General features: G+C 42.8%; 2 protein-coding genes across 2 annotated transcripts in view; both read left to right on the top strand.

The window, feature by feature from the left end:
* The window catches only part of LOC109400375 (uncharacterized), a 533,446-nt gene that overhangs the window by 156,487 nt on the left and 351,875 nt on the right, over positions 1–25,084 (top strand).
* On the top strand, positions 7,917–19,813 carry LOC134290353 (uncharacterized). The gene is made up of 4 exons (XM_062857474.1): positions 7,917–10,384; positions 10,471–10,754; positions 16,675–19,564; positions 19,774–19,813. Exons 1-4 carry the CDS (start codon positions 7,917–7,919, stop codon positions 19,811–19,813), a joined length of 5,682 nt encoding a protein of 1,893 aa, XP_062713458.1.

The raw sequence follows: 25,084 nt of genomic DNA, 5'->3' as shown, positions 1-25,084 counted from the left end.
CGAAACAGCCGACGACGGGCCCTGCGAACGCCACCACTGTTATTAGTGTTACAGTGCACATGTCTGCGCACCGCGATAGCGCTGTTGGTAAGAGAGAGAGGTCCATTGTTTGATCTTGCATTCAAATCTGTCTATTTTTGTCCTGCGACTGGCAAACATGAAATGGGGGAATAGGGAAACTGGCAATACGTAGAACCAGTAAAGCTTCTATCGTCCCTCACTGCAAGTGCTGTGATAGCCTCATTGGTAAAGGCGACTGAAAATTTACGATAGCAGGATTGGAGGTTCAAATCCCGTCCATGTTTGTAAGTTTCATAATGAATTCGATTTTTTTTTATGTGACCTATTATTTTCTAAAAATAGAATAACACACTTAAAATAATTACCCAAAAATGAGTAAAAAAATTAGTTTTTACCCTAATTTTGCTTTCGGAATGTTATCAATAACTCTTTAATATCAAAATTTGTTATTGAAATATTTCCCAAATTCACTGTTATTAAGTTGTTATTGCCACTAACAAAACATGTTATTAAATTGATTTATCAGGAACAAATTTTTGTTATGTGACTTGTTATTTTGCCGCTTATGACAGACAAGTTTATAACTCAATATGTTATGTTAATAACATGAAAATTACTAATTCCATTATGCAGTTATTTTGCCAAAATAACGCATTTTGTTATGCTGTTGTTTTTCTCTTCTGCTCGGGAAACAGTGTATGTGTTAGATGTTCATCTAATCCCATCCGAAGGAGGTTTGGATTGTGAAAAGAAGATAACCATGTGCGACTTTGGAATCGAGTTCAGTTCTACGTCTACTGGCGACGGAGATAGTCGAGTGACTCCGTAGCTTGAAGGAATAGAAGCGCCTGTCTTGCGAATTGGAAGTCGTGAGTTCCCGAGCAGAAGAGAAAAACAACAGCATAACAAAATGCGTTATTTTGGCAAAATAACTGCATAACGGAATTAGTAATTTTCATGTTATTAACATAACATATTGAGTTATAAACTTGGCTGTCATAAGCGGCAAAATAACAAGTCACATAACAAAAATTTGTTCCTGAAAAATCAATTTAATAACATGTTTTGTTAGTGGCAATAACAACTTAATAACAGTGAATTTGGGAAATATTTCAATAACAAATTTTGATATTAAAGAGTTATTGATAACATTTCGAAAGCAAAATTAGGGTAAAAACTAACTTTTTTACTCATTTTTGGGTAATTATTTTAAGTGTGTTATTCTATTTTTAGAAATTAACAGGTCACATAAAAAAATTTCGAATTCATTATAAAACTTACAAACATGGACGGGATTTGAACCTCCAATTCTGCTATCGTAAATTTTCAGTCGCCATTACCAATGAGGCTATCACAGCACTTGCAGTGAGGGACGATAGAAGCTTTACTGGTTCTACGTATTGCCAGTTTCCCCATTCCCCCATTTCATGTTTGCCAGTCGCAGGACAAAAATAGACAGAGATTTGAATGCAAGATCAAACAATCCAAACAATGAACCTCTCTCTCTTACCAACAGCGCTACACAGGGAAAAATTTCTACTCAGTGGTTGAGTTGGTCTTACTCAGAAATCGAAAAATCCTTTGTTTTCTTACTCAGTTTCCGTTAAAAGTGGGACAACCCATTGCCAATGGGTTGTCCCACTTTTAACCGAAACTGAGTAAGAAAACAAAGGATTTTTCGATTTCTGAGTAAGGCCAACTCAGTCATTGAGTAGAAATTTTTCTCGGTGTATCGCGGTGCGCAGACATGTGCACTGTAACACTAATAACAGTGGTGGCGTTCGCATGGCCCGTCGTCGGCTGTTTCGGAACAAAGAGAACGGCGAAAAAGTTGCTAGTCGACTATTTATGATTGAGCTTCGTCATGGGGTGCATTTTGGCGGTGACAAAGATTCTTTCCAGACGGAGATGATTTTTTTTTAATTTTTTGGTTTGTTCGCGTTGTGAGAACGGCGATTATACATGTACCTACGTGAGCGAAGGTAAAAGGTAATTATATCATATGCCGATATGATTACTTCTGCAGATGCTGTTTAGTTTTATTCTGTTTTAGATTATTTTTAGTAATGAAAAAAGATATTTATGACATAATGTCAAACAATATATGATCGAATAATAATAGATCGAAAGAAAAAAGTTATAATAGACAAATGCGATCATCAATTGAGCAGAATTGTCTGTATAGTTGACATTTTTATTGATTAGAATTATTTAGTAGGTACCATATTTGCTATCTCCACTCTCACTAACATTCATTACTTCGTAATACATAGTCTGTTCGGTACTTTTTGACGTTATAATTAGAGTATTCTAACCTAGTACTGTTAAAATGACATATAAATTCAACTATATTTACTCAATTTTGAGATAAAAAAAAACTCATTTGCAGATGTATCACTTTTTGAAGGTAAAATTTTACTTAAGGTGAATATATAACGAAGCCACACTTCGAATTTTCAAAAGCACAAATCTGGAGAACAGAGGGCTGGTTTGCGCTGAAAAGTTGATCGATTGGTCACCACCAGCGGGTTACCAATCGATCAACTTTTCAGCGTAATCCGTGCTTTGGTTCCTCAGATATGTGCTTTTGAAAATTTGAGGTGTGGATTTGTTATATATTCACCTTAACCTATAAGAATTGGGAATCGTAGAAAAGTGATAGGAATTTGGCACCGTAACGGGACTGGGATATTGAAAGAAGGAAATTAACACAAAGATAAACATATCAATAGCTATGATGCTATATTTACCCAAAACTCAAATTATAGCAATGAATAAAATAAAAAATACGGAAGAGTAAGAGTCTGATGAAATTTCTAGAAGTTGCAATGCCTTTATTTTTTACTTCATAATATGAAACAGCAGACAATAAAATAAAGAAGGTAAACTATGTAATGGTTATATCTGCGATGAATTTTCTCCGATTTTGACAATATTGATCTCATGTGATCCAGATTTATATTTTCCATCAACAACAAATCCGACTGAACCGATCTGGTCATCGTGAGTTAAGAAAAAAACCCGAATTGCCATACACGTGGAATTTTCCATAGACCAGCTGCAATTGGCTTCTTTAGTGGTGTTGAGATAATTCCATATTCACAATCTACATGCCAAACTGAGCCGACATCCAAATTTTCATGAACTTTGGTGCCCGGGAACCTATTTAAAAATCGATTTAAAGTTTGTATGGGAGCGATTTGTCGAATCACCCCTCGTCGCATTTCGTACTGGGCGGAGCTGTCAAGCAGTTGCCCAGCTGTCAAAAGGTGATTTCAAAAAATCTTTTTGTAATTGAATTTAGATATCAAAATAAAGTTTTAAAAATCTGAAAAAAAAACATACTGGCTTAAAAAAAGGTGCTCTTTTGAATAAAATTAAAAAATCAATATAGGGGGATTAGGGGCATAATGGACACCCGGGGCGAAATGGACACCCCTGTTTTTGCCGAAACCGTTGACTTTTATGTAAAATTTTTAATGCTTGATTGTAAAGGAACACGCCATTGTTCTATTTTTCAAAAGTACCATTTATATTCCTTCAAAATAAACAAAATATCATTAAAATTGAAGTATGTTTTTCATATGGTGGATTTCTTATAATTTTCAAGCAGCGCAAATAAGGTATTACGAGTGTTTGAGTGTGTCCACCATAAAAACAAATGAATAGTTAGCTTATCTACATATATACGCAGATTAAGCAATGGATGAAGTATTATATTTTTCATCAGAACTTACTTAAAATAGCAATTTCAATGTTGTAGTCGATTCGGGGCGAAATGAACACTGGCAATTTTGAATGGGTGTACACGCGTTGCATACTGTTAGGCGTTTTAAAGAGTTTGGAAAAACTCAATCTGATTATTTTAGCCCAAAATTTATTTAATTAACTTTGATGTTCTGTAAACTCGTCTAAGATGGAGTTTTATATCCGTGGTGTTGATCTTCGTATGCAAATTACTTAACTGGTCGATATTATCAAAGATACAGCGTAAAATATGCAGGGGTGTCCATTATGCCCCGATGGGTGTCCATTTCGCCCCGTACTTTTCCTGCCAGCTCCAAAAAACACACGGTTTACAATTCATTATTTCTTCACAATAATGACATTCTACCTGATGTAAATGATTGAAATACATAGGGAACAAGTTAAAGTTGTAAGCCAACTGATAATATGTTAAATTTTTGTATGTTATACAGGCCTACCATACTCATTTGCTTAGGGTGTCCATTATGCCCCTAATCCCCCTATTATTCTTAATTTGAAAACCCAATTGGTGATTGGTACAAATTAAGTACCTTACCAAGAAAAAAATGTTAAATTTAAATTTATACGTTCAATATGTAGTCCGTCCAAAGTCTTACACCGTACATCAAACCGTTTTTAATTAGATTTTGTTTTAGATTTTATAGAGGCATTTTAAAATCTTCTCCTGTGTGGTAGGGATAGGATTTTTCAAAACACCATCGTTCTTCTTCTTCTTCATGCACCATCAAATCACCAATAGCATATCTGCCCAGCCTAGGCCCAAAGTATTGACTTCAAAGTAATCATTACGAAGCATAAATGTCAATTTCTTGATTTTGCTTTGGCTGACCAAGCCAAGGTTGACCGTAGCATTTTCATAATTCAAATCTCAATTTGTTCATCGAGCACATGTTCTGTTGTGCTGCACGTGGATGTCAAAGCGTTTTCAACAGTGTAATTACGAAGCATGTTTCACGAGAGACCATATCTTTTCAATACTCTAACTCCACAACAACGCCGATATTACTGCGCCACTTGGGCAGTGGCTGGTATTTTGGGTACTTTTCAGCTACAACTCAGTCAATTTCAGAAATTTAGCAAAACCTCGCGCCGCCCAGCAGGGACTTTGTTTTGTACACATTACAGCACCTCCATGTCACGTAATATACCACACCTCTTATCAAATGTGATACCGTAAGCGTACCATACTTTGCGCACCTAGGGCCTAACTTTGCGCACTTTTCAAAAAATCGTTAAATAGTTTTTCTGGTGCATTATGCAAACTTTTTCCCACGGAATACTAGCTAATGATATGGGGCATGCACTTTGTCTCAGTTTGGATGTAATGATAAATGGAAGAGGAAGACAAATTGATGAGTGAATATGCGGTTGCTTTCCCTAAAATGCTGTAAATAACGTTGTAGAATGACGTAGGTTTTGTTTCAAAATTTGTTGTTTAGATAGCAATACCATAAAGTATTTGTGCACTCTCAATAATACAATAATAACCAAACTTGTTCCACAACAGAATGTAATATTGAAATGTTGTTTAAGGGCTGCATACTGCTTGGTCATAACAAAATAAGATTGTCCAACAAAACATGTTATGGAAACGTAATGCCTTGATAATTCAATAATAACAAAACAAGATATAAAAACAGGTTTTGTGATTTCGTAGTTATTAATTTGATATTCCCCTCTGCTCGGGTTCGAGTCTCACCGGAGTACGTGGATTTCTTTTCATAATTCCAATCTCAATTTGTTCATCGAGCACATGGATGTCAAAGCATTTTCAACAGTGTAAAATGTTAAATTTGGCATAAAAATATACAAAGAATTTGCTATAAAATTTGTTACCTCATCATTCAACAACCCTTGAGTAAGATGATCGTCATTTTTCCCATGTTATTTGAAGTTTAAAACATTATTTTTGGCACATAAAAATGAATCTCACGTCAATCAATTTCATCCGAAATCACGGTACTCACGATGTTTGCATCCATTCATCGCAGACACAAAGAATTCACCATCTCATCATGCAAAAATTCAGCTCACTACTAACAACACTAGTACTTCACTGATTGCGTACTATTCTTGTTTGTAGTTTAAAGTAGGTCACAGTGTGCGACCGAACCGAGCTCTTTATGCATACAGCGGAAACACATATGGTTATCTGCCTAGGTATGCGGAATGCGAGTATAAGTTTGAATCTTTGATAAAAATTTTCGGAACATGCTAAAGCAAGTACTTTTACTTCATCAGTCCAATACAAACAGTACACACAACCTACCACGCCTAAATTTGCACAGTTGTTCAATTCACACTTTGATTCTGATGTTACTGCGTAGTATTTTATTCACTGGGTTCAGTATTTTTCCTCGTTTTACTGAGTTCTCAACAGCAGATGAAACCTTGTAGGATATTGGGATCAATATGAGCCAAACAGGCCTCGCTGAACGTGCACGTACGTTATTGTGGTGCTCCTTTTTTATTCTTAACCACTTAACCTATTTTACAGCTCTTTTGTCCACTAGGGTACTACGTGAGCGATTCCAATTGGCGGCTGCACTTACACTTTGTACAGCGCCTAAATTTTTTTTTTTTTTTTTTAATCAGTTCATTTATTTGGGGCTCAATCGCGTTTAACGCTTTGCGGAGCCAAAACTCATTTTTTGTATTTTATGTACAAATTTGATTCTTATACAACATAGTTAGTACGGGACGGAGCCAGGATACTCGTGGCAGCTCGAGATTAGTGGGTCACATATGCTTTTAGGATGGGCGGGGTAAGGACTGGGGGTAAGGGTTCTCTGAAGCTCATCCGGGAGGTATAACGTAATGGCGTGTTCGTTGTCTTCATAGTGATTCAGCCCCAGATTGTAGCGGGCTTTTCATCTGCCGGATGGCCAGGAACAACACAAAGACGAAAAACGGAGAAAAAAACTGGGGGAGAAAACACAAGAGAATTAAACCTTTATACAAGACAAACGAAGAAAGTCGTAAATGCATAGCATATAAGTGGCATCGCGAGTGCCCAACACATCTCGCACAAGAACAAAGGGTTGTCTACCTCGGGCCTCAAGGGTATCCAAAAGTAGTGCTCTGGAGGCGTCATTATCCGGGCATTGCCAAACTACGTGGTCGATGTCATCATAACCGGAACCGCACTTAGTACAAACATTGCTCAACGCGAGGTTAATCCTGTGTAAATGCGCATCTAGCGAGTAATGGTTGGACATAAGCCTTGACATTACGCGAATGAAATTCCGACTTACATCCAAACCATGCCACCACGCTCGCAAGGAAACATTAGGAATAATGGAATGTAACCACCGTCCCAGCTGGCCATCTCGCCAATCATTTTGCCAACTTTGAAGAGAACTCTGGCGAACAAAATGGAAAAATTCATCATGTGTCGACGCAGAAAGTGACCAGCTGGCAACCCTGCCGCCAACCGTTTCGAAGGCGCCGCGTTATGCTTTCAAAGCGCCGCGGCAATGCGAATGACAGCCGTCACGCGAATGGGTCTACCTGTCAAATGATCATTTCCGGTTATTCGCTCCTCACAGTTATCACACGTTTCAGATAGAAGATAGAAGTTTAAGACGGCATTTTGTGCAGTGATTATAAAAAAACTAGTTAATAGAATTACTACAGTGAATATTAGTTCAGTGAATTTCCGTACAAAGCCTGTGGTTAGTTAGCTCAGTTTGCCCAATTATCCGATAAACTCAGATTGCAGATTGCCCGATTTCAGATTCCAAGAGAGTCAGTATCCGCGTCGATGAAATCCGTGTCCGTAGTCCGCTGATCCTGTTATCGCAAGATCCTGTAAAGAGAAAAGTAAGTTGATTAGGAAATAGTATATAAAAGCTGAAAATGTAACAAAATACTTACCATAGGTCGAAGATCCGTTTGAAGATCGATTGATCGATTCGAAGATCGATTGAGGTTAGATTGCCATAAGGGCGTGTGAGCAACAAAAGCTTACCGAATTGTAAGTAGGATATATAAAATATGAGAATTTATACTTACCAAACCTTAACTTCTTATAGTTTGAAGCACCTGAATACACTTTTCGCTATCAAAACCGATTTGGCTTTAATTCACGCCCCGAAACCCGACAAACTTCAAAAATTCGTGGCAACATGGATGGAAGTCAGGACAAGGAAGGATCGAAAGGACGAAATGGAGAGCAATCCAGTTGTCCCGATTGCCAACGACCAGATAGCGCGGAGGATATGGTCCAGTGCGACCATTGCGACGTTTGGAAGCACTTCACTTGCGCCGGAGTGAATGCAAGCGTCGCCGGCCGAGCATTTGTGTGTGGCGACTGTTCCGCTCAGCACACCGATGACGCAATTACGGTGCAAAGCGAATCCAGCCGCGCTAGTTCGACGTCGGTTTTTTCCGTCTGCCTCAGCCAGTTGGTGGAAAGACAGCAAATGGAGCGTGCCCGTATGAAACTCGAGCTGCAACGGCGCCATCTAGACGAACAACAGAAGCTGATTGACAAAGCTTTCGGCGATGAGGAAGAAGAAAACCATCACGGTGACGGTTTAACCGGTGGTACCACCAACGAAGTGACTCCACCAGCTCCCAGCAAGCGCTTTGCGACGCCGTCCCCACCCGGTGCACCGCTAGCATCGTCCGATCGTCGATCAAAGGCGCTATCCGACACTCCCAAGTCGGCTGCTCCAGTTGTGGTATCGATTCCACTTACGGCGCTGGAGCCGAACTCAGTGAAGCTTCTGCAAGGCATGAAAGACCCCCAAGTTGCCCTGCGGGAACTCAGAGCTAGGGTTGAGCTGTGCGAGAAGCGCGCCAATCCTACGCCCGACGACCTGGTTGACCTACAAGCTCAACTGGAACTGTGCCGGAAAATTCTGGAAGGGATCCAGACCAGTACATCGACCAACGAATCGGTTCAACGGCCGGACGCGAGCAGCACAATGAAGTTGCAGCCACCAAAGCCAGCGGCGAGCACGTCGCGCATGGTGAAGCAGACCGGTGCAATTCCGAAAACAAATCGGTCACTGCTTACGGTTCCCCAGGAAGATCGGATGCAGCCTAACAGTCCTTCTCAAGAAGGGGCAGTAGGAGGAGCCAGCCGACCGAGCGATATTTGGCCGCTGAAGCTGCCGGTAAGCCAATCTGGCGGACCATCGGTAAGTCGAGCATTCGAGTCATCGAAAATGCGTCCGAATCTCTTGGAACCCCCAGGTAAGCGTCAAGCCTTGAGTAATATGTTTGAAAATACTACCCTATTCGCCTCTGGCGATTGCCCCACGACCCATTTTCCAACAACCCGAGAGCAGCAGCGTGTTGACGCGCGCCCGGGAGAAAGTTGTCTGCCTCCTACACATTCCCATGAGCAGCTGCGAGATACACTCGCGCACTCGGGCTATGCGACTTTGCCCTACAGACAACCCGAACGCAATTCAACCGGTATACAAACGCGTAATTGCCCCTCGCGCGTGGTTGAATCCACTCCGCTCCCTCGTCAGTCAGATAGCTCCGAACCAAACCAAGTGATTTCCCAACCAGACCCATTCCGCCCCACACAACAGCAGCTTGCAGCAAGACAGTCCCTGGCTAAGGATCTTCCTCGATTCAGCGGAGACCCAGCTGAATGGCCAATCTTCATCTCGAACTACCGCTACACGACGGAAGCTTGTGGCTTTTCGGATGGAGAAAACATGCTTCGTCTACAACGGTGCTTGACTGGATCTGCGCTCGAAACAGTGCGCAATCGGTTGGTGTTACCAGCAGCGGTACCTCAAGTGATCGAGACACTTCGCATGAGGTTTGGGCGACCGGAATTGCTGATCAACGCCCTGCTACGGAAGGTGCGGGACATTCCTGCCCCAAGGCCCGATCGGCTCGAAGGGCTGATCGATTTCGGGATGGCGGTGCAGGCTTTGTGCGACCATATTGAAGCGGCGAACGAACGCGCTCATCTATCGAATCCGTCGCTTTTGCAGGAGCTCGTGGCGAAGCTTCCCGCTGATCAACGGATGATGTGGGCCGGATATAAGCGAGGATTTCCTCACGCAGATTTGAAAACCTTCGGGGACTATATGTCATCGGTGGTGAGAGACGCAACTAGCGTAGTCACCTTTGAGCCGGACACGAGACGGAGCGGCACTCGAGACCGTCCGAGGCAAAAGGGATTCATCAACTCCCACGCGACGGAGTCATCCAGCAGATCAGGAGATTCAACGCGTGAGCCGAAGGAGACACCGAAACAGTTCGATTGCGCTCACTGCAACAAATGCGGACACCGAGTTCGCGATTGCAGTGCTTTCAAGCAGTTAAACGCTGACGACCGCTGGAGACGAGTTCGATCGTTGGGCTTGTGTCAGAACTGTTTGTTCAGCCACGGACGGCGTGCGTGTCGAGGTCGAAAAACGTGTGATATCGAAGGCTGCCAGTTTCGACACCATCCGCTCCTTCACTCCCCTAGAGGCCCTCCAAAATCATCGGAACACACGATGCAGGTGGCGGAAAATCACACCCATCGCCGCTTAACTTCTCCGACCCTCTTCCGAATCATTCCAGTAACCCTGCATGGAACTAAAGGCTCGATCAACACCTTCGCATTTCTTGACGAAGGGTCCGACCTGACACTGATAGAGAGTGATTTGGTTGCTTCGCTTGGGGTGAAAGGCACTCAACTACCGCTTTGCCTACGGTGGACAGGGAATCACGCGTGGAAAAGGAGTCACAGCAAATTACCATCGAAATCGCCGGAATTGGACAAGACAAGCGGCACAAACTTCTGAACGCGAGAACCGTCAATAGCCTCGGACTACCACACCAAACCTTCGAGGTTGAAAATGCGGTTAAGAAGCACAAACATCTGCAAGGTATTCCGCTCTCCAGCTACCGCGATGCAGTGCCCAAGATCCTCATTGGTGTAGACAACTTGCGGCTGGCACTGCCTCTGAAAGTGCGAGAAGGTGATGGGCCAGCACCGGTGCACGGTGTGTTGAAACAGGATTATTATCGCACTTTCATGAACCTAAAATATTTTTTCGTTATAAGTTAGCCTTAGCTGTATATATGAAGATTCTGGAGGTTAAAAAATCTTTCATCGGGGAAAATTAAAATAAATTCGATTTTAGTAGTTTACCACTTTTCCCATAAGATATAGTATTATGAAAATCTGATGAACCTAAACTCCGCTAGAAAAAGTCCCCTTTCTATCAATAAATTTGAACCATTTAGAGAGAAACGAATATAAAAGTCTTGACAACGAGTTTAAATTTGTTTGGCGTTCGTTTCATGTATCCAGCCCACTACAGTCTGCCGAAAGTCATGAACTATAAAAGTCTACTTCCATTTAATGGAGGTAAAAACATACTTTCCATTCGAGCGACTCATACATTTGAGGAAGCGCCATACACCTGTGACTCATACCATTTGCAGCACATACCCTTAATGTACTAATTTGCCTGAAATAGCGGGTATTTGTTGCACATACTTTGCATGTCAAACCACATCCACATGGATATTTGCCAAAAAGTATTAGTCGACTATACTGAGCGTGCATGACTCATTTATAAAAGTTCTGCCTCTGATTTGTTAAAGACTTTTGTCCATACTAAATCTTAAAATTTTCAAAAACTTTTTCTCCTTGTTACTTCTGTAATGATACCTTTAGGATTTAGCGGGCTGTTGAGTCTCAAATAACAAACAGTTGACGCAAAATACATAAGATTGGCGTTGTCTCAAAAAATGATTATTCAACATTTGGTTTAAAATAAGGCACCGGGCCAAGTTAAAACGGGTGGGATAAGAAGAAACATCGGGTTGACGTGTTATTATCTAGTCATGATAAGCAATTTGAATGTCGTAACTTTTTTTTAATCAAACAATCATTTGGTCAAGGATGATTATACAAATTGTATTGAAATCTTTTTCAAAACATCACAAGTTTTTATTAAGAATTTATCGAATGCAACGCATGCTTAATATATGTCTATGTGAATGACATCTTATAGTATAAGCCTAAAATGTATTGGAAACATATCAATTTGCAAGTAATCTGATGATTTTCAATAATGGTAGTTTCGCGCAGTGATTTTTTTCTATGTTCGTCTGGGTTATCTGTAGTTTTATTTTATAAGACACTTTGGTCTTGATAAAATTTTCATGCATTTTAATGGTTTCAATGTTATGACTGCATAAAATAAAGTTTTTTTTTTTCAAATAAAATCCCTTCATTTTTGCAAAGTGAGTTTGACAACAAATTCAGTATGGGGAGAAATGTCACTTGTCCTTGCAGAGCGTGATTAAAACGAATTAAAAATTCACCCGTACACTCAATACCTTCCAACCATATTCCATGTGTTATAACTATTTAGCAATATAAATCTATCCAATAATTCCGAAATGAAGCATAAAATAACTAATCAAAGTTCTTAAAAAGTTGTATTGAAACCTCAAATTGCGTCAATCTTGCCTCACTTTACACATCACTGTTGTTGTTTTTGCCTTTCTCGTACACTAAGTGTACTGGAAAGGCTATATGTTCACTCCAAAAATGACTTTTTGATAGGAGGCCCGGAGATTCAAGTCACATATACCAATCAACTCAGCTCGACGAATTGAGGTGATGTCTGTGTGTGTGTATGTGTGTGTGTATGTGTACAAACGAACTCACGTCACTTTTCGGCAGTAAATCTCAACCGATTTTAATGACAGACGGTTCATTCGACGCGGAATCTGGTCCCATTGTTTGCTATTGAAAATGGTTTTGGTCGGTCCAGCCGTTCCGGAATTATGGTCATTTAGGCGTTCCGGATCGGTACCCCAGGAAGGGGCTAGATATGAAAATGCTACAAACCCACGCATGCGACACATCAATTTACGGCATTTTCGATAATATGATGAACGGTAAGCAAGAAAATAGTCTCAGACCATATCTGAACCGGTAATGTTCCGGAACGGGTTCCGAAGGTCCAACCAGAAGTGGCCAAATATAAAAGTGAACCAAACCCATACATGCGACTCATCAAATCGCAGCTTTTTCAATAACCTGATGAACGGTTAACAGGAAAATAGTCTCAGATCATATCTGAACCGGTAGTGTTCCTGAACCGGTTCCGGGCGTTCCGCCGGAAGTGCACAAATATAAAAATGAAACAAACCCATGCAAGCAACACGTCAAATCGCGCCCTTTGCGATAACCTGATGAACGGTTAGCAAGAAAATGGTCTCAGATCACATAAGAAACTACCGGTGTTCCAAAACCGGTTCCGGAGGTCCCGCCGGAAGTGGCCAAATATAACAGTGGAGCAAACCCAGGCATGCGACATATCAAGTCGCGGCTTTTTTCAATAACTTAATGAATGATAAGCAAGAAAATAGTCTCAGACAAAGATTCTACCGGTAGTGTTCCGGAACCGGTTCCGTATGTCCCGCCAGATGTGGCCAAATTTAAAAGTGAACCGAACCCATGCATGCGACACTTCAAATCGCGGCTCCTTAGGCGACCTGATGAATGGTTAGTAAAAAATAGTTTTAGACCATATTTGAGACAACCGGTGGTGTTCCGGAACCGGTTCCGGGTTCCCTCCGGAAGTGGCCAAATACTATTTTTTGTCTTTATTAACGAGATTTTTAACTCGAAGCTAGTTCATCTCGGGACCCTTCCCTTCCGAAGGAAGAACCTACGTTTTGTGAATATGTCGGGAGTGGGATTCGATCCCAGGCCCTGGCATGATAGTCTTGTGTTCTAACCATCAAACCAGGCCTGCTCCACCGCCAAATATTTAAGTGAACCAAACATATGCATGCGACACATCAAATCGCGGCTCCTTAGGTAACCTGATGAACGGTTAGCAAGAAAATAGTTTCAGACCATAATTGGGACAACCGATGGTGTTCCGAAACCGGTTCCGAGTGTTCCGCTGAAAGTGGCCAAATATAAAAGCGGATCAAACCCATGCATGCGACACGTCAAATCGCGGATTTTCCGATAACCTGATGAACGGTAAGCAAGAAAATAGTCTCAGACCACATAAGAAACTACCGGTAGTATTCCAAAACTAGCGTTGGGTGCTTTGTCGGAATTCAAAAGTGAGAAAAATTAAAGCAAGCGATAGATATCTTGACAAAACTTAGACGATCTCATCCAATCACACCATTTCAGATTCCTGAGGTGTAATAATGCAGAAGGATGGGTCAACGTTGTATGAGAAAATTATAATTTAATCGTAATAACTCCGAACAAACTTTTTCAATTCTCTTTCGCGTCTAATATGATGACTGCGTAAAATTTTTGTGCGACTGGTTGCTCCCTCACGCACTTTAATGTGGTTGAAAGTTGAATGGGATTCAGTATGAAAAATTTCAGTTGCTTGCATGTTTTTGTCAAATTTTACATGCATCTTGTAGCCAATGATAATAAAATATAGCGTGTGTGTATGTATATATACGTAAACGTGTGTGTGTAGAAAATACTTTGTCGAAAATCGTTAAGGTATCTGTGTTTGTGAAAAAGTTGTATCGTCTTGGTGTTGATCGGCCTCCAGTGATAGTGAAGGAGGTCAAGCTGTCAACTGAGAGGTGTGATATTTTTCAGCTCTGCCTATACGTTGAACATAACGTCGGAATATGTGCCATCAATAAGTTTAAAGTCAATTCAATGATGGCACTGATAAAATTCTAAGTAAAGTATTCTCATGATTCAGGAACATATCAGCTCACGTCAACGGAAACGTCATGACTACATATTCGACGAGAAAGGCACTATCACCACTAGGTGGATCAATCCGGGTTTTTTTAATATATTTTATGACATTCCCAGAACATAGATGTCTTCTTAATATTGTTCTACATTTTCAATTTTCATTTTATCGATCAAAAACGATCGATCAATTCTGACTATACATGTCAATGGTTGCTCCTCCGTGATTGATCTGAACTGGTACCAGTTGCACTGTGATCCAACTGAATAAAGGGCTGGGACATTCCACTTATTCTCAAAGTGCAATTTTAGCAGCTCATGCATATTTGATCAATAACGGCGCCGGCCAAGTCCTTATAGTCAGCTGGGAAGGGAAAGGAATGTTAGAGTGTACTGGTTGTTGCTACTAGAGACCGAGAGCACTCAGCGTCCCACAACCCGCACGGACTGGGGTATTTGTTAGACGGAAAGAATGGGAGATCTGGGAGTCACCGTTGGGTCGGTGATGCGATCCATGGATAGGGTTATTAATAGTGTTCGTGATAGATTGTGTGGTGAATAAGGTGAATAACGTCAAGCGGCACAGCACGCTTTGGTTGCATAACTTATAGGCGTTATATATACACTGTGCTGTGAGTGGAAGTTGGAAGGGAGGGAAACGACTTTTTTCAATTCGTTTCTGGTTCTAGCGATGGCTATGAGCATATGACATATACATATACATGAGTTGTATATGTAGAGAAGAGAGAGTGAGAGAAAGTGGATAGAAAGATACAAAGTAGGATGAAAAGGACGGGCCAGGGATTGAACCCATGACCTTCTGCATACGAATCAGAAGCGGTAGCCACTAGACCACCAAACCCGTCTTCATTTTCAATTTTCATTTTATCTGTAGATTTAGTTGAATTTGTTTTCACCATAAACAACAATGGACATAACTAAAACTAAGTAGTAAAGAAAATAGAGTTAAGGACTGTTCCTTTTAATTGCACTACGATTTTGCATTCAACTTCAACTGTTGGGTCATCTTCAGTGTCTCGTAATTAATCCGAATATTCTGTTAAAGTACATGTACTCCGCTAGCATGCTCAGGTTCATCATCATCAAATCAAAAACTGTTTCAATCAAACATTGATTGATTTCACAATAAAAAAGTGATTACATATGCTTACCTTAAAGTACGTGTATCAAGGGCGTGTGCCGAAAGAGTAATCAAAAGCTATTCTCTAAGGGCTGATTAACTCACCTCGGATTAACCGGTAAACCAAGCTCACCCATATAGTTAAACCTGGTTTAACGCTTAAGCCAGGGTGAAGAAATTGGCCCTATGTGTCCAACATGCAAACAAAAGTATTCATAGGATAAATTTTCACTTGTTAATAAAACATCGAGCGCTGCAAAATCAAAGCACAATTTACAAAAAAAGTTCTTATTATATTCGAAGAGTTATCAGTATTTCTGCTAAACTAGCTCAAAACAAGTTAATTTACAGTTAACATGAATGTTAAAAAAATACGCGATTAAGTTACCATATTTGTTTAATGATATCCCAATCGAAGCATCTTTTGTGGCCGTGTGATCGTCGTTTAGGTGCATCGTTACATGGTTTGGCATGCAGAGTATGTGCAACTAATACCCACCATTACAGGCAAATTAGCACATGAAGAGTATGTGCTGCAATTGGTATGAGTCACAGGTGTATGGCGCTTCCTCAAATGTATGAGTCACTTTAATGGGAAGTATTTGTTTACCTCCATTACAAATACCTATGCGCCAGACAAATGGAAGGAATGTAGACTTTTATGATTTATGACTTTCGGCAGACTATTGACTTTATTGATAGAAAGGGGACTTTTTCTAGCGGAGTTTAGGTTCATCAGATTTTCATAATACTATATCTTATGGGAAAAGTGGTAAACTACTAAAATCGAATTTATTTTAATTTTCCCCGATGAAAGATTTTTTAACCTCCAGAATCTTCATATATACAGCTAAGGCTAACTTATAACGAAAAAATATTTTAGGTTCATGAAAGTGCGATAATAATCCTGTTTCAACACACCGTGCGGTGGCGGTAAAAACCAGACTTGGCTGGTGCGTATACGGTCCCCGGGGGAGCAGTAGCCTTGAATCTCACAGCTTCCATATATGTGAGTGCTCTTGTGACGAAACACTTCACGAGGCGGTGAAAGACTTCTTTGCTATCGAAGGAACTGGAGCGGGTCCGACAGCAACCTCGATGAAGAAGGAAGATGAACGGGCGCTAACCATAATGGAAGCGACAACTCACCGGGTTGGGAATCGCTTCGAAACGGGACTTATTTGGAAGGAAGACCATGTAGAGTTCCCGAACAGCTATTCCATGGCAGTGCGTCGGTTGGAATGCCTTGAACGCAGGATGGAGCGTGACCCGGGTCTGAAGGAGAATCTACACCGGCAAATACAGGAGTACGAAGCGAAAGGATATGCACACAAGGCTACAGCAGCAGAAATGGAAGCAGCGGATCCAAGAAGAGTGTGGCACCTCCCGGTCGGAGCGGTCATTAACCCCAAGAAACCGGGGAAAGTCCGCGTCATCTGGGACGCTGCGGCCAAGGTGGACGGCGTATCGCTCAACAGTGCACTCCTCAAAGGCCCGGATCAACTTTCTTCCCTTCCTGCGATTCTCTTTCGTTTCCGATTGTACCAGGTGGCGGTCAGCTCGGATATACAGGAAATGTTCCACCAGATACAAATCCGAGAAGCCGACAAGAATTCCCAGCGTTTCTTGTGGCGCAATAACCCATCTGAAAAGCCGACGGTATACCTGATGGACGTTGCCACATTTGGTAGCACATGCTCGCCGGCGTCGGCCCAGTTCGTTAAAAATCGGAACGCCGAACAACACCTAGAGCTGTATCCGGAAGCGGTGAAAGCGATTATCGACGACCACTACGTGGACGATTACCTGGCTAGTTTCGGCACGGAAGAAGAAGCAGCAAAGGTGGCACGCGATGTACGACACGTACACGGTAACGGAGGTTTTAAGCTGCACAATTGGCGGTCCAATAGCTGCACAGTGCTAGAACGGCTGGGTGAAGTTCCACTGGCAGAGGAAAAGCAGCTGAAACTCGTCGACGGCGTGGCGACAGAAAGAGTGCTCGGAATGTTATGGTGTCCTTCCACGGATGAGCTGAGTTTTTCCACCCAGATGAGTGAGGAAGTCCAGGCGCTGATTAAAACGTCCACGCGACCGACAAAGAGGCAGGTACTACGGTGCGTGATGACGCTGTTTGATCCATTAGGGTTGCTCTCACCGTTGCTCATCCATGGCAAAGTCCTGATCCAGGACATCTGGAGAGAAGGCACTGAATGGGACGAGCAAGTCAGCGCAGACGTCTTTGCGAAATGGCGGCGGTGGGTGCAGATGATTGAGTACATTTCCGGGGTGCGCATCCCAAGATGTTACTTCCGGCTCGCGAATCAGAAGACATACCATAACTGCGAACTCCACGTGTTTGTCGATGCGAGTGAGGTGGCGTACTCTTGCGCAATCTATCTGCGCACGCTCGATACAGAAGCTAAACCACAGTGTTGTTTGATTGCCGCAAAATCGAAAGTGGCTCCGCTAAAGCCATGGTCGATTCCCAGGCTGGAACTACAAGGGTGCGTCTTGGGCGTACGTTGGTCGAAGTTCGTTCGGGAAAACCACGGAGTTCCTGTTTCCAAGATGGTGTTTTGGACAGATTCCAGAACAGCTTTGGCCTGGATCATGGCCGACCCTAGGAACTACAGACAGTTCGTTTCCTTTAGAGTAGCCGAGATTCTGGAGCACACCACGGCAAGCGATTGGAGATGGGTGCCATCAAAATCCAACCCAGCAGATGAAGCTACTAAATGGGGAAGCGGCCCGTACTTCAACCCCAACAGTAAGTGGTTCCAGGGCCCCGAGTTCTTACGTCTACCGGAGACTGAGTGGCCTCGTCCCAAAGAGCCAGTGACCGCTACTTCAGAGGAAATACGTGCATCAATCCTGCACCATTGTTCGATCGAGCCGGTGATTGACTTCGTCCGGTTTTCCTCCTGGAACCGACTACTACGAGCAACAGCTTTCGCTCTCCGATTCGTAAACAACACAGACAAAACGCAGACGAAATATGCAGGACAACTACAGCAAGCTGAACTTCGAGCAGCAGAGATTACGATTTTCAAGCTTGTACAACGCGAATCCTATCCCGACGAGATCGCTGCACTCTCCACCAAGGCGTCGAATGAAACCGGACAGGAGGCCATTGGGAAGCAGAGCTCCATCTACCGGCTAATGCCGATTCTGGACGAGAACGGCTTGTTGCGCGAGCGCGGACGGATCGGGGCGGCTGGAGACATCTGTTATAGCGTGCGTCATCCAATCATCCTTCCGAGAAAGCACCAGGTCACGGAGCTTCTGGTTTACCGATACCATCAGCAATATCGTCACGGCAATGCGGAAACCGTTGTTAACGAGATCCGCCAGATGTACAACATCCCAAGACTGCGTTTGGTAGTGAAGAAAGTAAGCCGTGACTGCCCATTCTGTAAGATACGTCGAGCGAGACCAGCGATTCCACCGATGGCGCCCCTTCCAGCTGCGCGCCTAGCTCATCATGAACGAGCCTTCACCTACACAGGGGTGGACTACTTCGGACCGCTGTTGGTGAAACTTGGAAGATCCAACGTTAAACGATGGATCGCACTGTTCACGTGCCTAACGGTGCGTGCCGTCCATCTCGAAGTCGCATATACGCTGTCTACGGAGTCGTGCATTTCTTGTGTTCGGCGATTTGTGGGTCGCCGGGGATCACCCGCCGAATTCTTCAGCGACAACGGCACAAATTTTCAAGGAGCCGAACGAGTACTGCGGCACCAGATAAGCCAGGGACTGTCCTCAACGTTCACCAACACCAACACGAAGTGGAACTTCATTCCACCGGGAGCACCGCATATGGGCGGAGCATGGGAACGCTTGGTACAGTCAGTGAAAGTCGCAATTGCTGAAGCGTACTCTGAAGGAAAGCTGGACGATGAGGGGCTGCAAACACTGGTCGTGGAGGCGGAACATATGGTGAACTCAAGGCCTCTGACGTATTTGCCACTCGAGACCGTAGAGGCAGAGGCACTTACGCCCAACCATTTTTTGTTGTTGAGCTCGTCCGGGGTAAAACAATACGGCAGAGGAGTTGCATCTGCAGTGCACAGTCAATCCAGTGTTCTGATCCGCCGAGAAATCCTGGGAAGATCCTGGGAGCTAATCCAGCGCCAACTGGACGTTTTTTGGAAGCGCTGGTTGACAGAATACCTGCCGGTGATCCGTCGGCAACCGAAATGGTTTGATGAATCCCGACCACTTACAGTAGGGGACCTGGTAATGGTCGCGGAGCCAACGACGCGCAACGGATGGGAACGAGGACGAATCGTCCGCACGATTCCGAACCCCGATGGCAGGCATCGCCAGGCCGTCGTGAAAATTGGGAACAAGACTCTGTTAAGACCCATGTCACGGTTGGCGCTGCTGGATATACAAAAGGTACGTGAAGTCCCGGAGGAATCCGGACTACACCCGGGGGAGACTGTCGACGCAGAAAGTGACCAGCTGGCAACCCTGCCGCCAACCGTTTCGAAGGCGCCGCGTTATGCTTTCAAAGCGCCGCGGCAATGCGAATGACAGCCGTCACGCGAATGGGTCTACCTGTCAAATGATCATTTCCGGTTATTCGCTCCTCACAGTTATCACACGTTTCAGATAGAAGATAAAAGTTTAAGACGGCATTTTGTGCAGTGATTATAAAAAAACTAGTTAATAGAATTACTACAGTGAATATTAGTTCAGTGAATTTCCGTACAAAGCCTGTGGTTAGTTAGCTCAGTTTGCCCAATTATCCGATAAACTCAGATTGCAGATTGCCCGATTTCAGATTCCAAGAGAGTCAGTATCCGCGTCGATGAAATCCGTGTCCGTAGTCCGCTGATCCTGTTATCGCAAGATCCTGTAAAGAGAAAAGTAAGTTGATTAGGAAATAGTATATAAAAGCTGAAAATGTAACAAAATACTTACCATAGGTCGAAGATCCGTTTGAAGATCGATTGATCGATTCGAAGATCGATTGAGGTTAGATTGCCATAAGGGCGTGTGAGCAACAAAAGCTTACCGAATTGTAAGTAGGATATATAAAATATGAGAATTTATACTTACCAAACCTTAACTTCTTATAGTTTGAAGCACCTGAATACACTTTTCGCTATCAAAACCGATTTGGCTTTAATTCACGCCCCGAAACCCGACAATCATGTGAAATTCTTCTATCATAGATCTCACCTTTCTGTGCGCCCACCTTTGCGAGAGAGTCCGCCTTCTCATTGCCATAAATTGAGCAATGTGAGGGGACCCATACAAAGGTAATCTTGTAGGATCTTTCGACCAGTGCACCCATCTGCTCCCTTATTTTTGTAAGAAAGTAAGATGGATGTTTAACAGGTTTCATCGACCGGAGTGCCTCAATCGAACTAAGGCTATCCGAGAAGATGAAGAAATGGTCTACGGGCATGTTGGAAATCATCCCCAAAGCGAAGTTGATTGCTGCCAGCTCAGCAACATAAACCGAGCAAGGTTCCTGAAGTTTGCGGAAGGCGGCGAAATTTTCATTGAAGACACCGAAACCAGTGGATCCATTTATGCGAGACCCATCAGTGAAGAATCTCTTACAGGAATTGACATTTTGGTACTTTTCGTTAAAAATGCGAGGAATAGATACACATCGAAGTTGATCTGGTATTCCCTGAACAGCTTGTTTCATGGACAGATCGTATTTAACAGAGGAACTGTCATTGGTGAAGTGTACACGAGGAGGGTTATAACTTGGTAGGCTTATGTCAGACGACATGTAGAACAGATAAATTCTCATGAATTTTGACTGAGTGTTCAGACTGAGCATTTCTTCGAAGTTTTCAATAACAAGTGTGTTGCTCACTCCACACTTGATAAGTAACCTTAGCGAGAGCTCCCAGAAGCGGTTCTGGAGAGGTTTCACCCCTGCCAGGACCTCGAGGCTCGCATTATGCGTTGAGTGCATGCAGCCGAGGGCAATGCGCAGACAACGATATTGAATTCGTTCCAATTTTATTAGGTGGCAGTTTGCTGCTGAGTGGAAACAGAAAGAGCCATACTCGAGAACCGAGAGAATAGTCGTTTTGTAAAGTTTTATGAGGTCTTCCGGGTGAGCACCCCACCATGTTCCGGTAATTGTGCGTAGAAAATTGATCCTTTGCTGACATTTTTGCACCAAATACTTAGTTTGGGTACCCCAAGTGCCTTTTGAATCAAACCAGACCCCAAGGTATTTCGAAGTCAAAGATTGGTCGATTTCTATTCCCAAAAGATTGAGTTTCAATTGGGCTGGGTTCCGCTTTCTGGAAAACACAACCAATTGAGTTTTTTGCGGAGCAAACTCGATCCCCAAATCTCTTGCCCAAATGGACAGATTGTTTAAGGAACTTTGCAATGGTCTTTGCAACATTTCTGCATGTGGGCCTTTTAGAGAAACCACAGCATCATCTGCAAGTTGTCTTAGCGTGCATTGTCCTTCCAGACAGCTATCAATGTCTTTCACGTAAAAATTATAAAGCAAGGGACTTAAACATGAGCCTTGGGGTAGGCCCATGTAACTAATTCTGGAAGTTGTCAGTTGTCCGAGATTGAAGCTCATATGTTTTTCTGACAACAAATTATACAAGAAATTGTTTAAAAGTTCGGGTAGTCCACTATTGTGCAGTTTTTCTGACAATATTTCTATGGAAACTGAATCAAAAGCGCCCTTAATATCCAAGAAAACTGAAGCCAATTGCTCCTTTTCCGCAAAGGCCAGTTGAATATCTGTTGAAAGCAACGCTAGACAATCGTTTGTTCCTTTGCCCTTGCGGAACCCGAATTGTGTATTTGAAAGCAAGTTATTCGATTCAACCCAATGGTCGAGTCGCGATAGGATCATTTTTTCCAACAATTTCCTTAAACATGATAACATAGCAATTGGGCGGTATGAATTATGATCAGACGCTGGTTTACCAGGCTTTTGAATAGCTATTATTATTACTACCTGTCTCCATTCATGCGGAACGATGTTGTCCTCCATGAATGAGTTGAACAGGTCTAGTAATCGTCTTTTTGCGATATCTGGGAGATTCGAAGATTGAAGATTGAACTTTATCATATCGCGTCCCGGAGAAGAATTGTTTGATGAAAGAAGAGCTATAGAAAATTCCAGCATTGAGAATGGTCTGTCCAGAGAACCGTCTCTTGAGATTGATTCCCAAGAAATTGGTCGTGCTGGGACTGAGTCTGGGCAGACTTTTTTCGCGAAACTGAATATCCAACGGTTGGAGTATTCGTCACTCTCATTAGAAGATGAGCGGTTTCGCATGCTGCGAGCCACTCTCCAAAGCGTTGTCATCGAAGTTTCTCTTGAGAGACCCTCAATGAAGTGTCGCCAATAACTACGCTTTTTCGCTAGCTTTTTCGCTTTTAGCAAGTTCCTCAGTTGTCTTTCAAGTTTTTCGTATTCTTGATAAAGATCCGAGGTGCCATGCCTACGAAAAGCTTTGAAGGCATCAGATTTTTTAAGATACAATTGAGTGCAATCATCATCCCAGCCAAGTGTGGCTGGTCTTCTTTTGAAGGTTGCACTTGGAACGCGTCGTTTTTGTGATTCTAATGCACTTCTGTAAATCAGTTCAGACAGGAATCGATACTCATCCAAAGGTGGGAGAGGATTGGATGATTCAACCCCAAAAGATACCGCTTCTGCATACTATTGCCAATCGATATTCCTAGTGAGGTCAAAAGGAACCTGAATTGGCTCGTCTGACCTTTCGCAATTATGTTTTATGGTGGTTATAATGGGCAAGTGATCACTACCATGAGGATCTTCGATCACCTTCCACGAGCAATCGAATGATAGTGAACTTGATCCCAAAGAAAGGTCAAGCCGACTTTCTCTACCGTCGGATGCAATGCGTGTCACTTCACCTGTATTCAAAACGTTCAAAGTGAAATCGTCGCACAAATCATAGAAAATAGCCGCTCTGCGATCGTCATATGGCTCGCCCCACCCAGTACCATGTGAATTCATATCACCCAGAATTAAAACTGGATGTGATAGTGCAGAAACTGCATTCCAAAGATGACGGCGGTTAATTGAAATACCTGGAGGAATGTAAACGGAAGCTACGCAAAGATCTTTACCCTTTACGTTTATTTGGCAAGCGACAATTTCTATGCCAGGATGAGTCGGGATTGGAATTTTATAAAATGAGTAACATTTTTTGATCCCCAAGAGTACTCCCCCGTAATGGTCATCTCTATCCTGGCGAATTATGTTGAAATCGTGGAAGTTGAGTTCATCTTCAGAAGAGAGCCATGTTTCACAAAGTGCAAATATATCACAATCTGAGTTGTGAATCAAAAACTTAAACAGGTCTAATTTAGGTTTTAAACTATGACAGTTCCACTGTAGCACAGTGATCATATCTTGCACCTCACTTGATGAATTAGCCATCGAAAGATATGAGCGAAGCAAGGAGGGGCCATGATTGTGTCAAATTCCGAAGATATTCTTCTACTGTTGGGATAAAAATATCAATAATGCCTCGAAGTGTGTCCGGAAGGCCGATGGCATCATATAAGCGATCCACAAGAACCCTGAAAGTTAGCAGTCCTCTTTTGGGTTTGGAAGGTTTAGTTGAAGTTCGAGGAGCTTTCGTAGCCTTTTTCTTGCTACTTTGTCGAATGCTTTTTTTTTGAAGTATACTTAACATTCGGAGGCGGATTCACTGGGTCTTTACTGCAGCATGGAACTGAGTAATCAGGGGCCTGTTTGTTCGGATTTTTTAAATTTACTCCGCCTCCTTTTATATTAGGCAAACTTTTGAGGGAAGATTTCAAAAAGACTTTTCGGCGCAATCCCGGGGAAGATGATGACTTCCTTTTTCCAGGTGCGTGTACCTCCGAAGAAGATCCACCCTCATCAGTTTCGTCATCGTCCTGATCATCAGAAGACAACTCGTGAAAGGGATTTTCAACTGGGACAACTGATTCAGACACGGATTCTGATGTTTTAAAAGATTTCACCATCTCCGCATATGTCTGTTTGGAGCGCCTTATGATAGAGCGACTCTCATTTTTAATGCGTCTTTTATAGGCCGGGCAATCTTGCAAGTCATGTGGATCTCCGCCACAGTAGCTACACTTTTCAGCTTCCTGTGTGCAAGAGTCCTCTAAATGAGCCTGGTTGCATTTGCCACAACGGGGCTTGTTGTCGCAAAAGCTATCACTGTGACCAAACTGCTTGCATTTGGTACAATTGAATACTTTCGGCCTAAAAAGACGCACTGGGTAAAAAGCACCATCAATGACTACAAATTCTGGGAGGACGGAACCTGGGAAAGTCACTCGAAAAAACGCTGATGGCGAGTACACTTTCATACTCCCTTCAATGGAAGCCTTAGACAGCCGCTTACAATCTAGGATTGCCACATCGGGGATAGATCTATTCTTAAAGCGTCCGAATCCGCTCTTGATGTCATCGCACGTCAGCATTTCGTCGAGGATCTTCC

This window comes from Aedes albopictus, chromosome 3, assembly GCF_035046485.1.
Source record: "Aedes albopictus strain Foshan chromosome 3, AalbF5, whole genome shotgun sequence".
In the NCBI taxonomy this organism is placed as follows: domain Eukaryota; kingdom Metazoa; phylum Arthropoda; class Insecta; order Diptera; family Culicidae; genus Aedes; species Aedes albopictus.
Note: the sequence above shows the minus strand (reverse complement) of the source record. Positions and strands in the feature narration are given on the sequence as shown.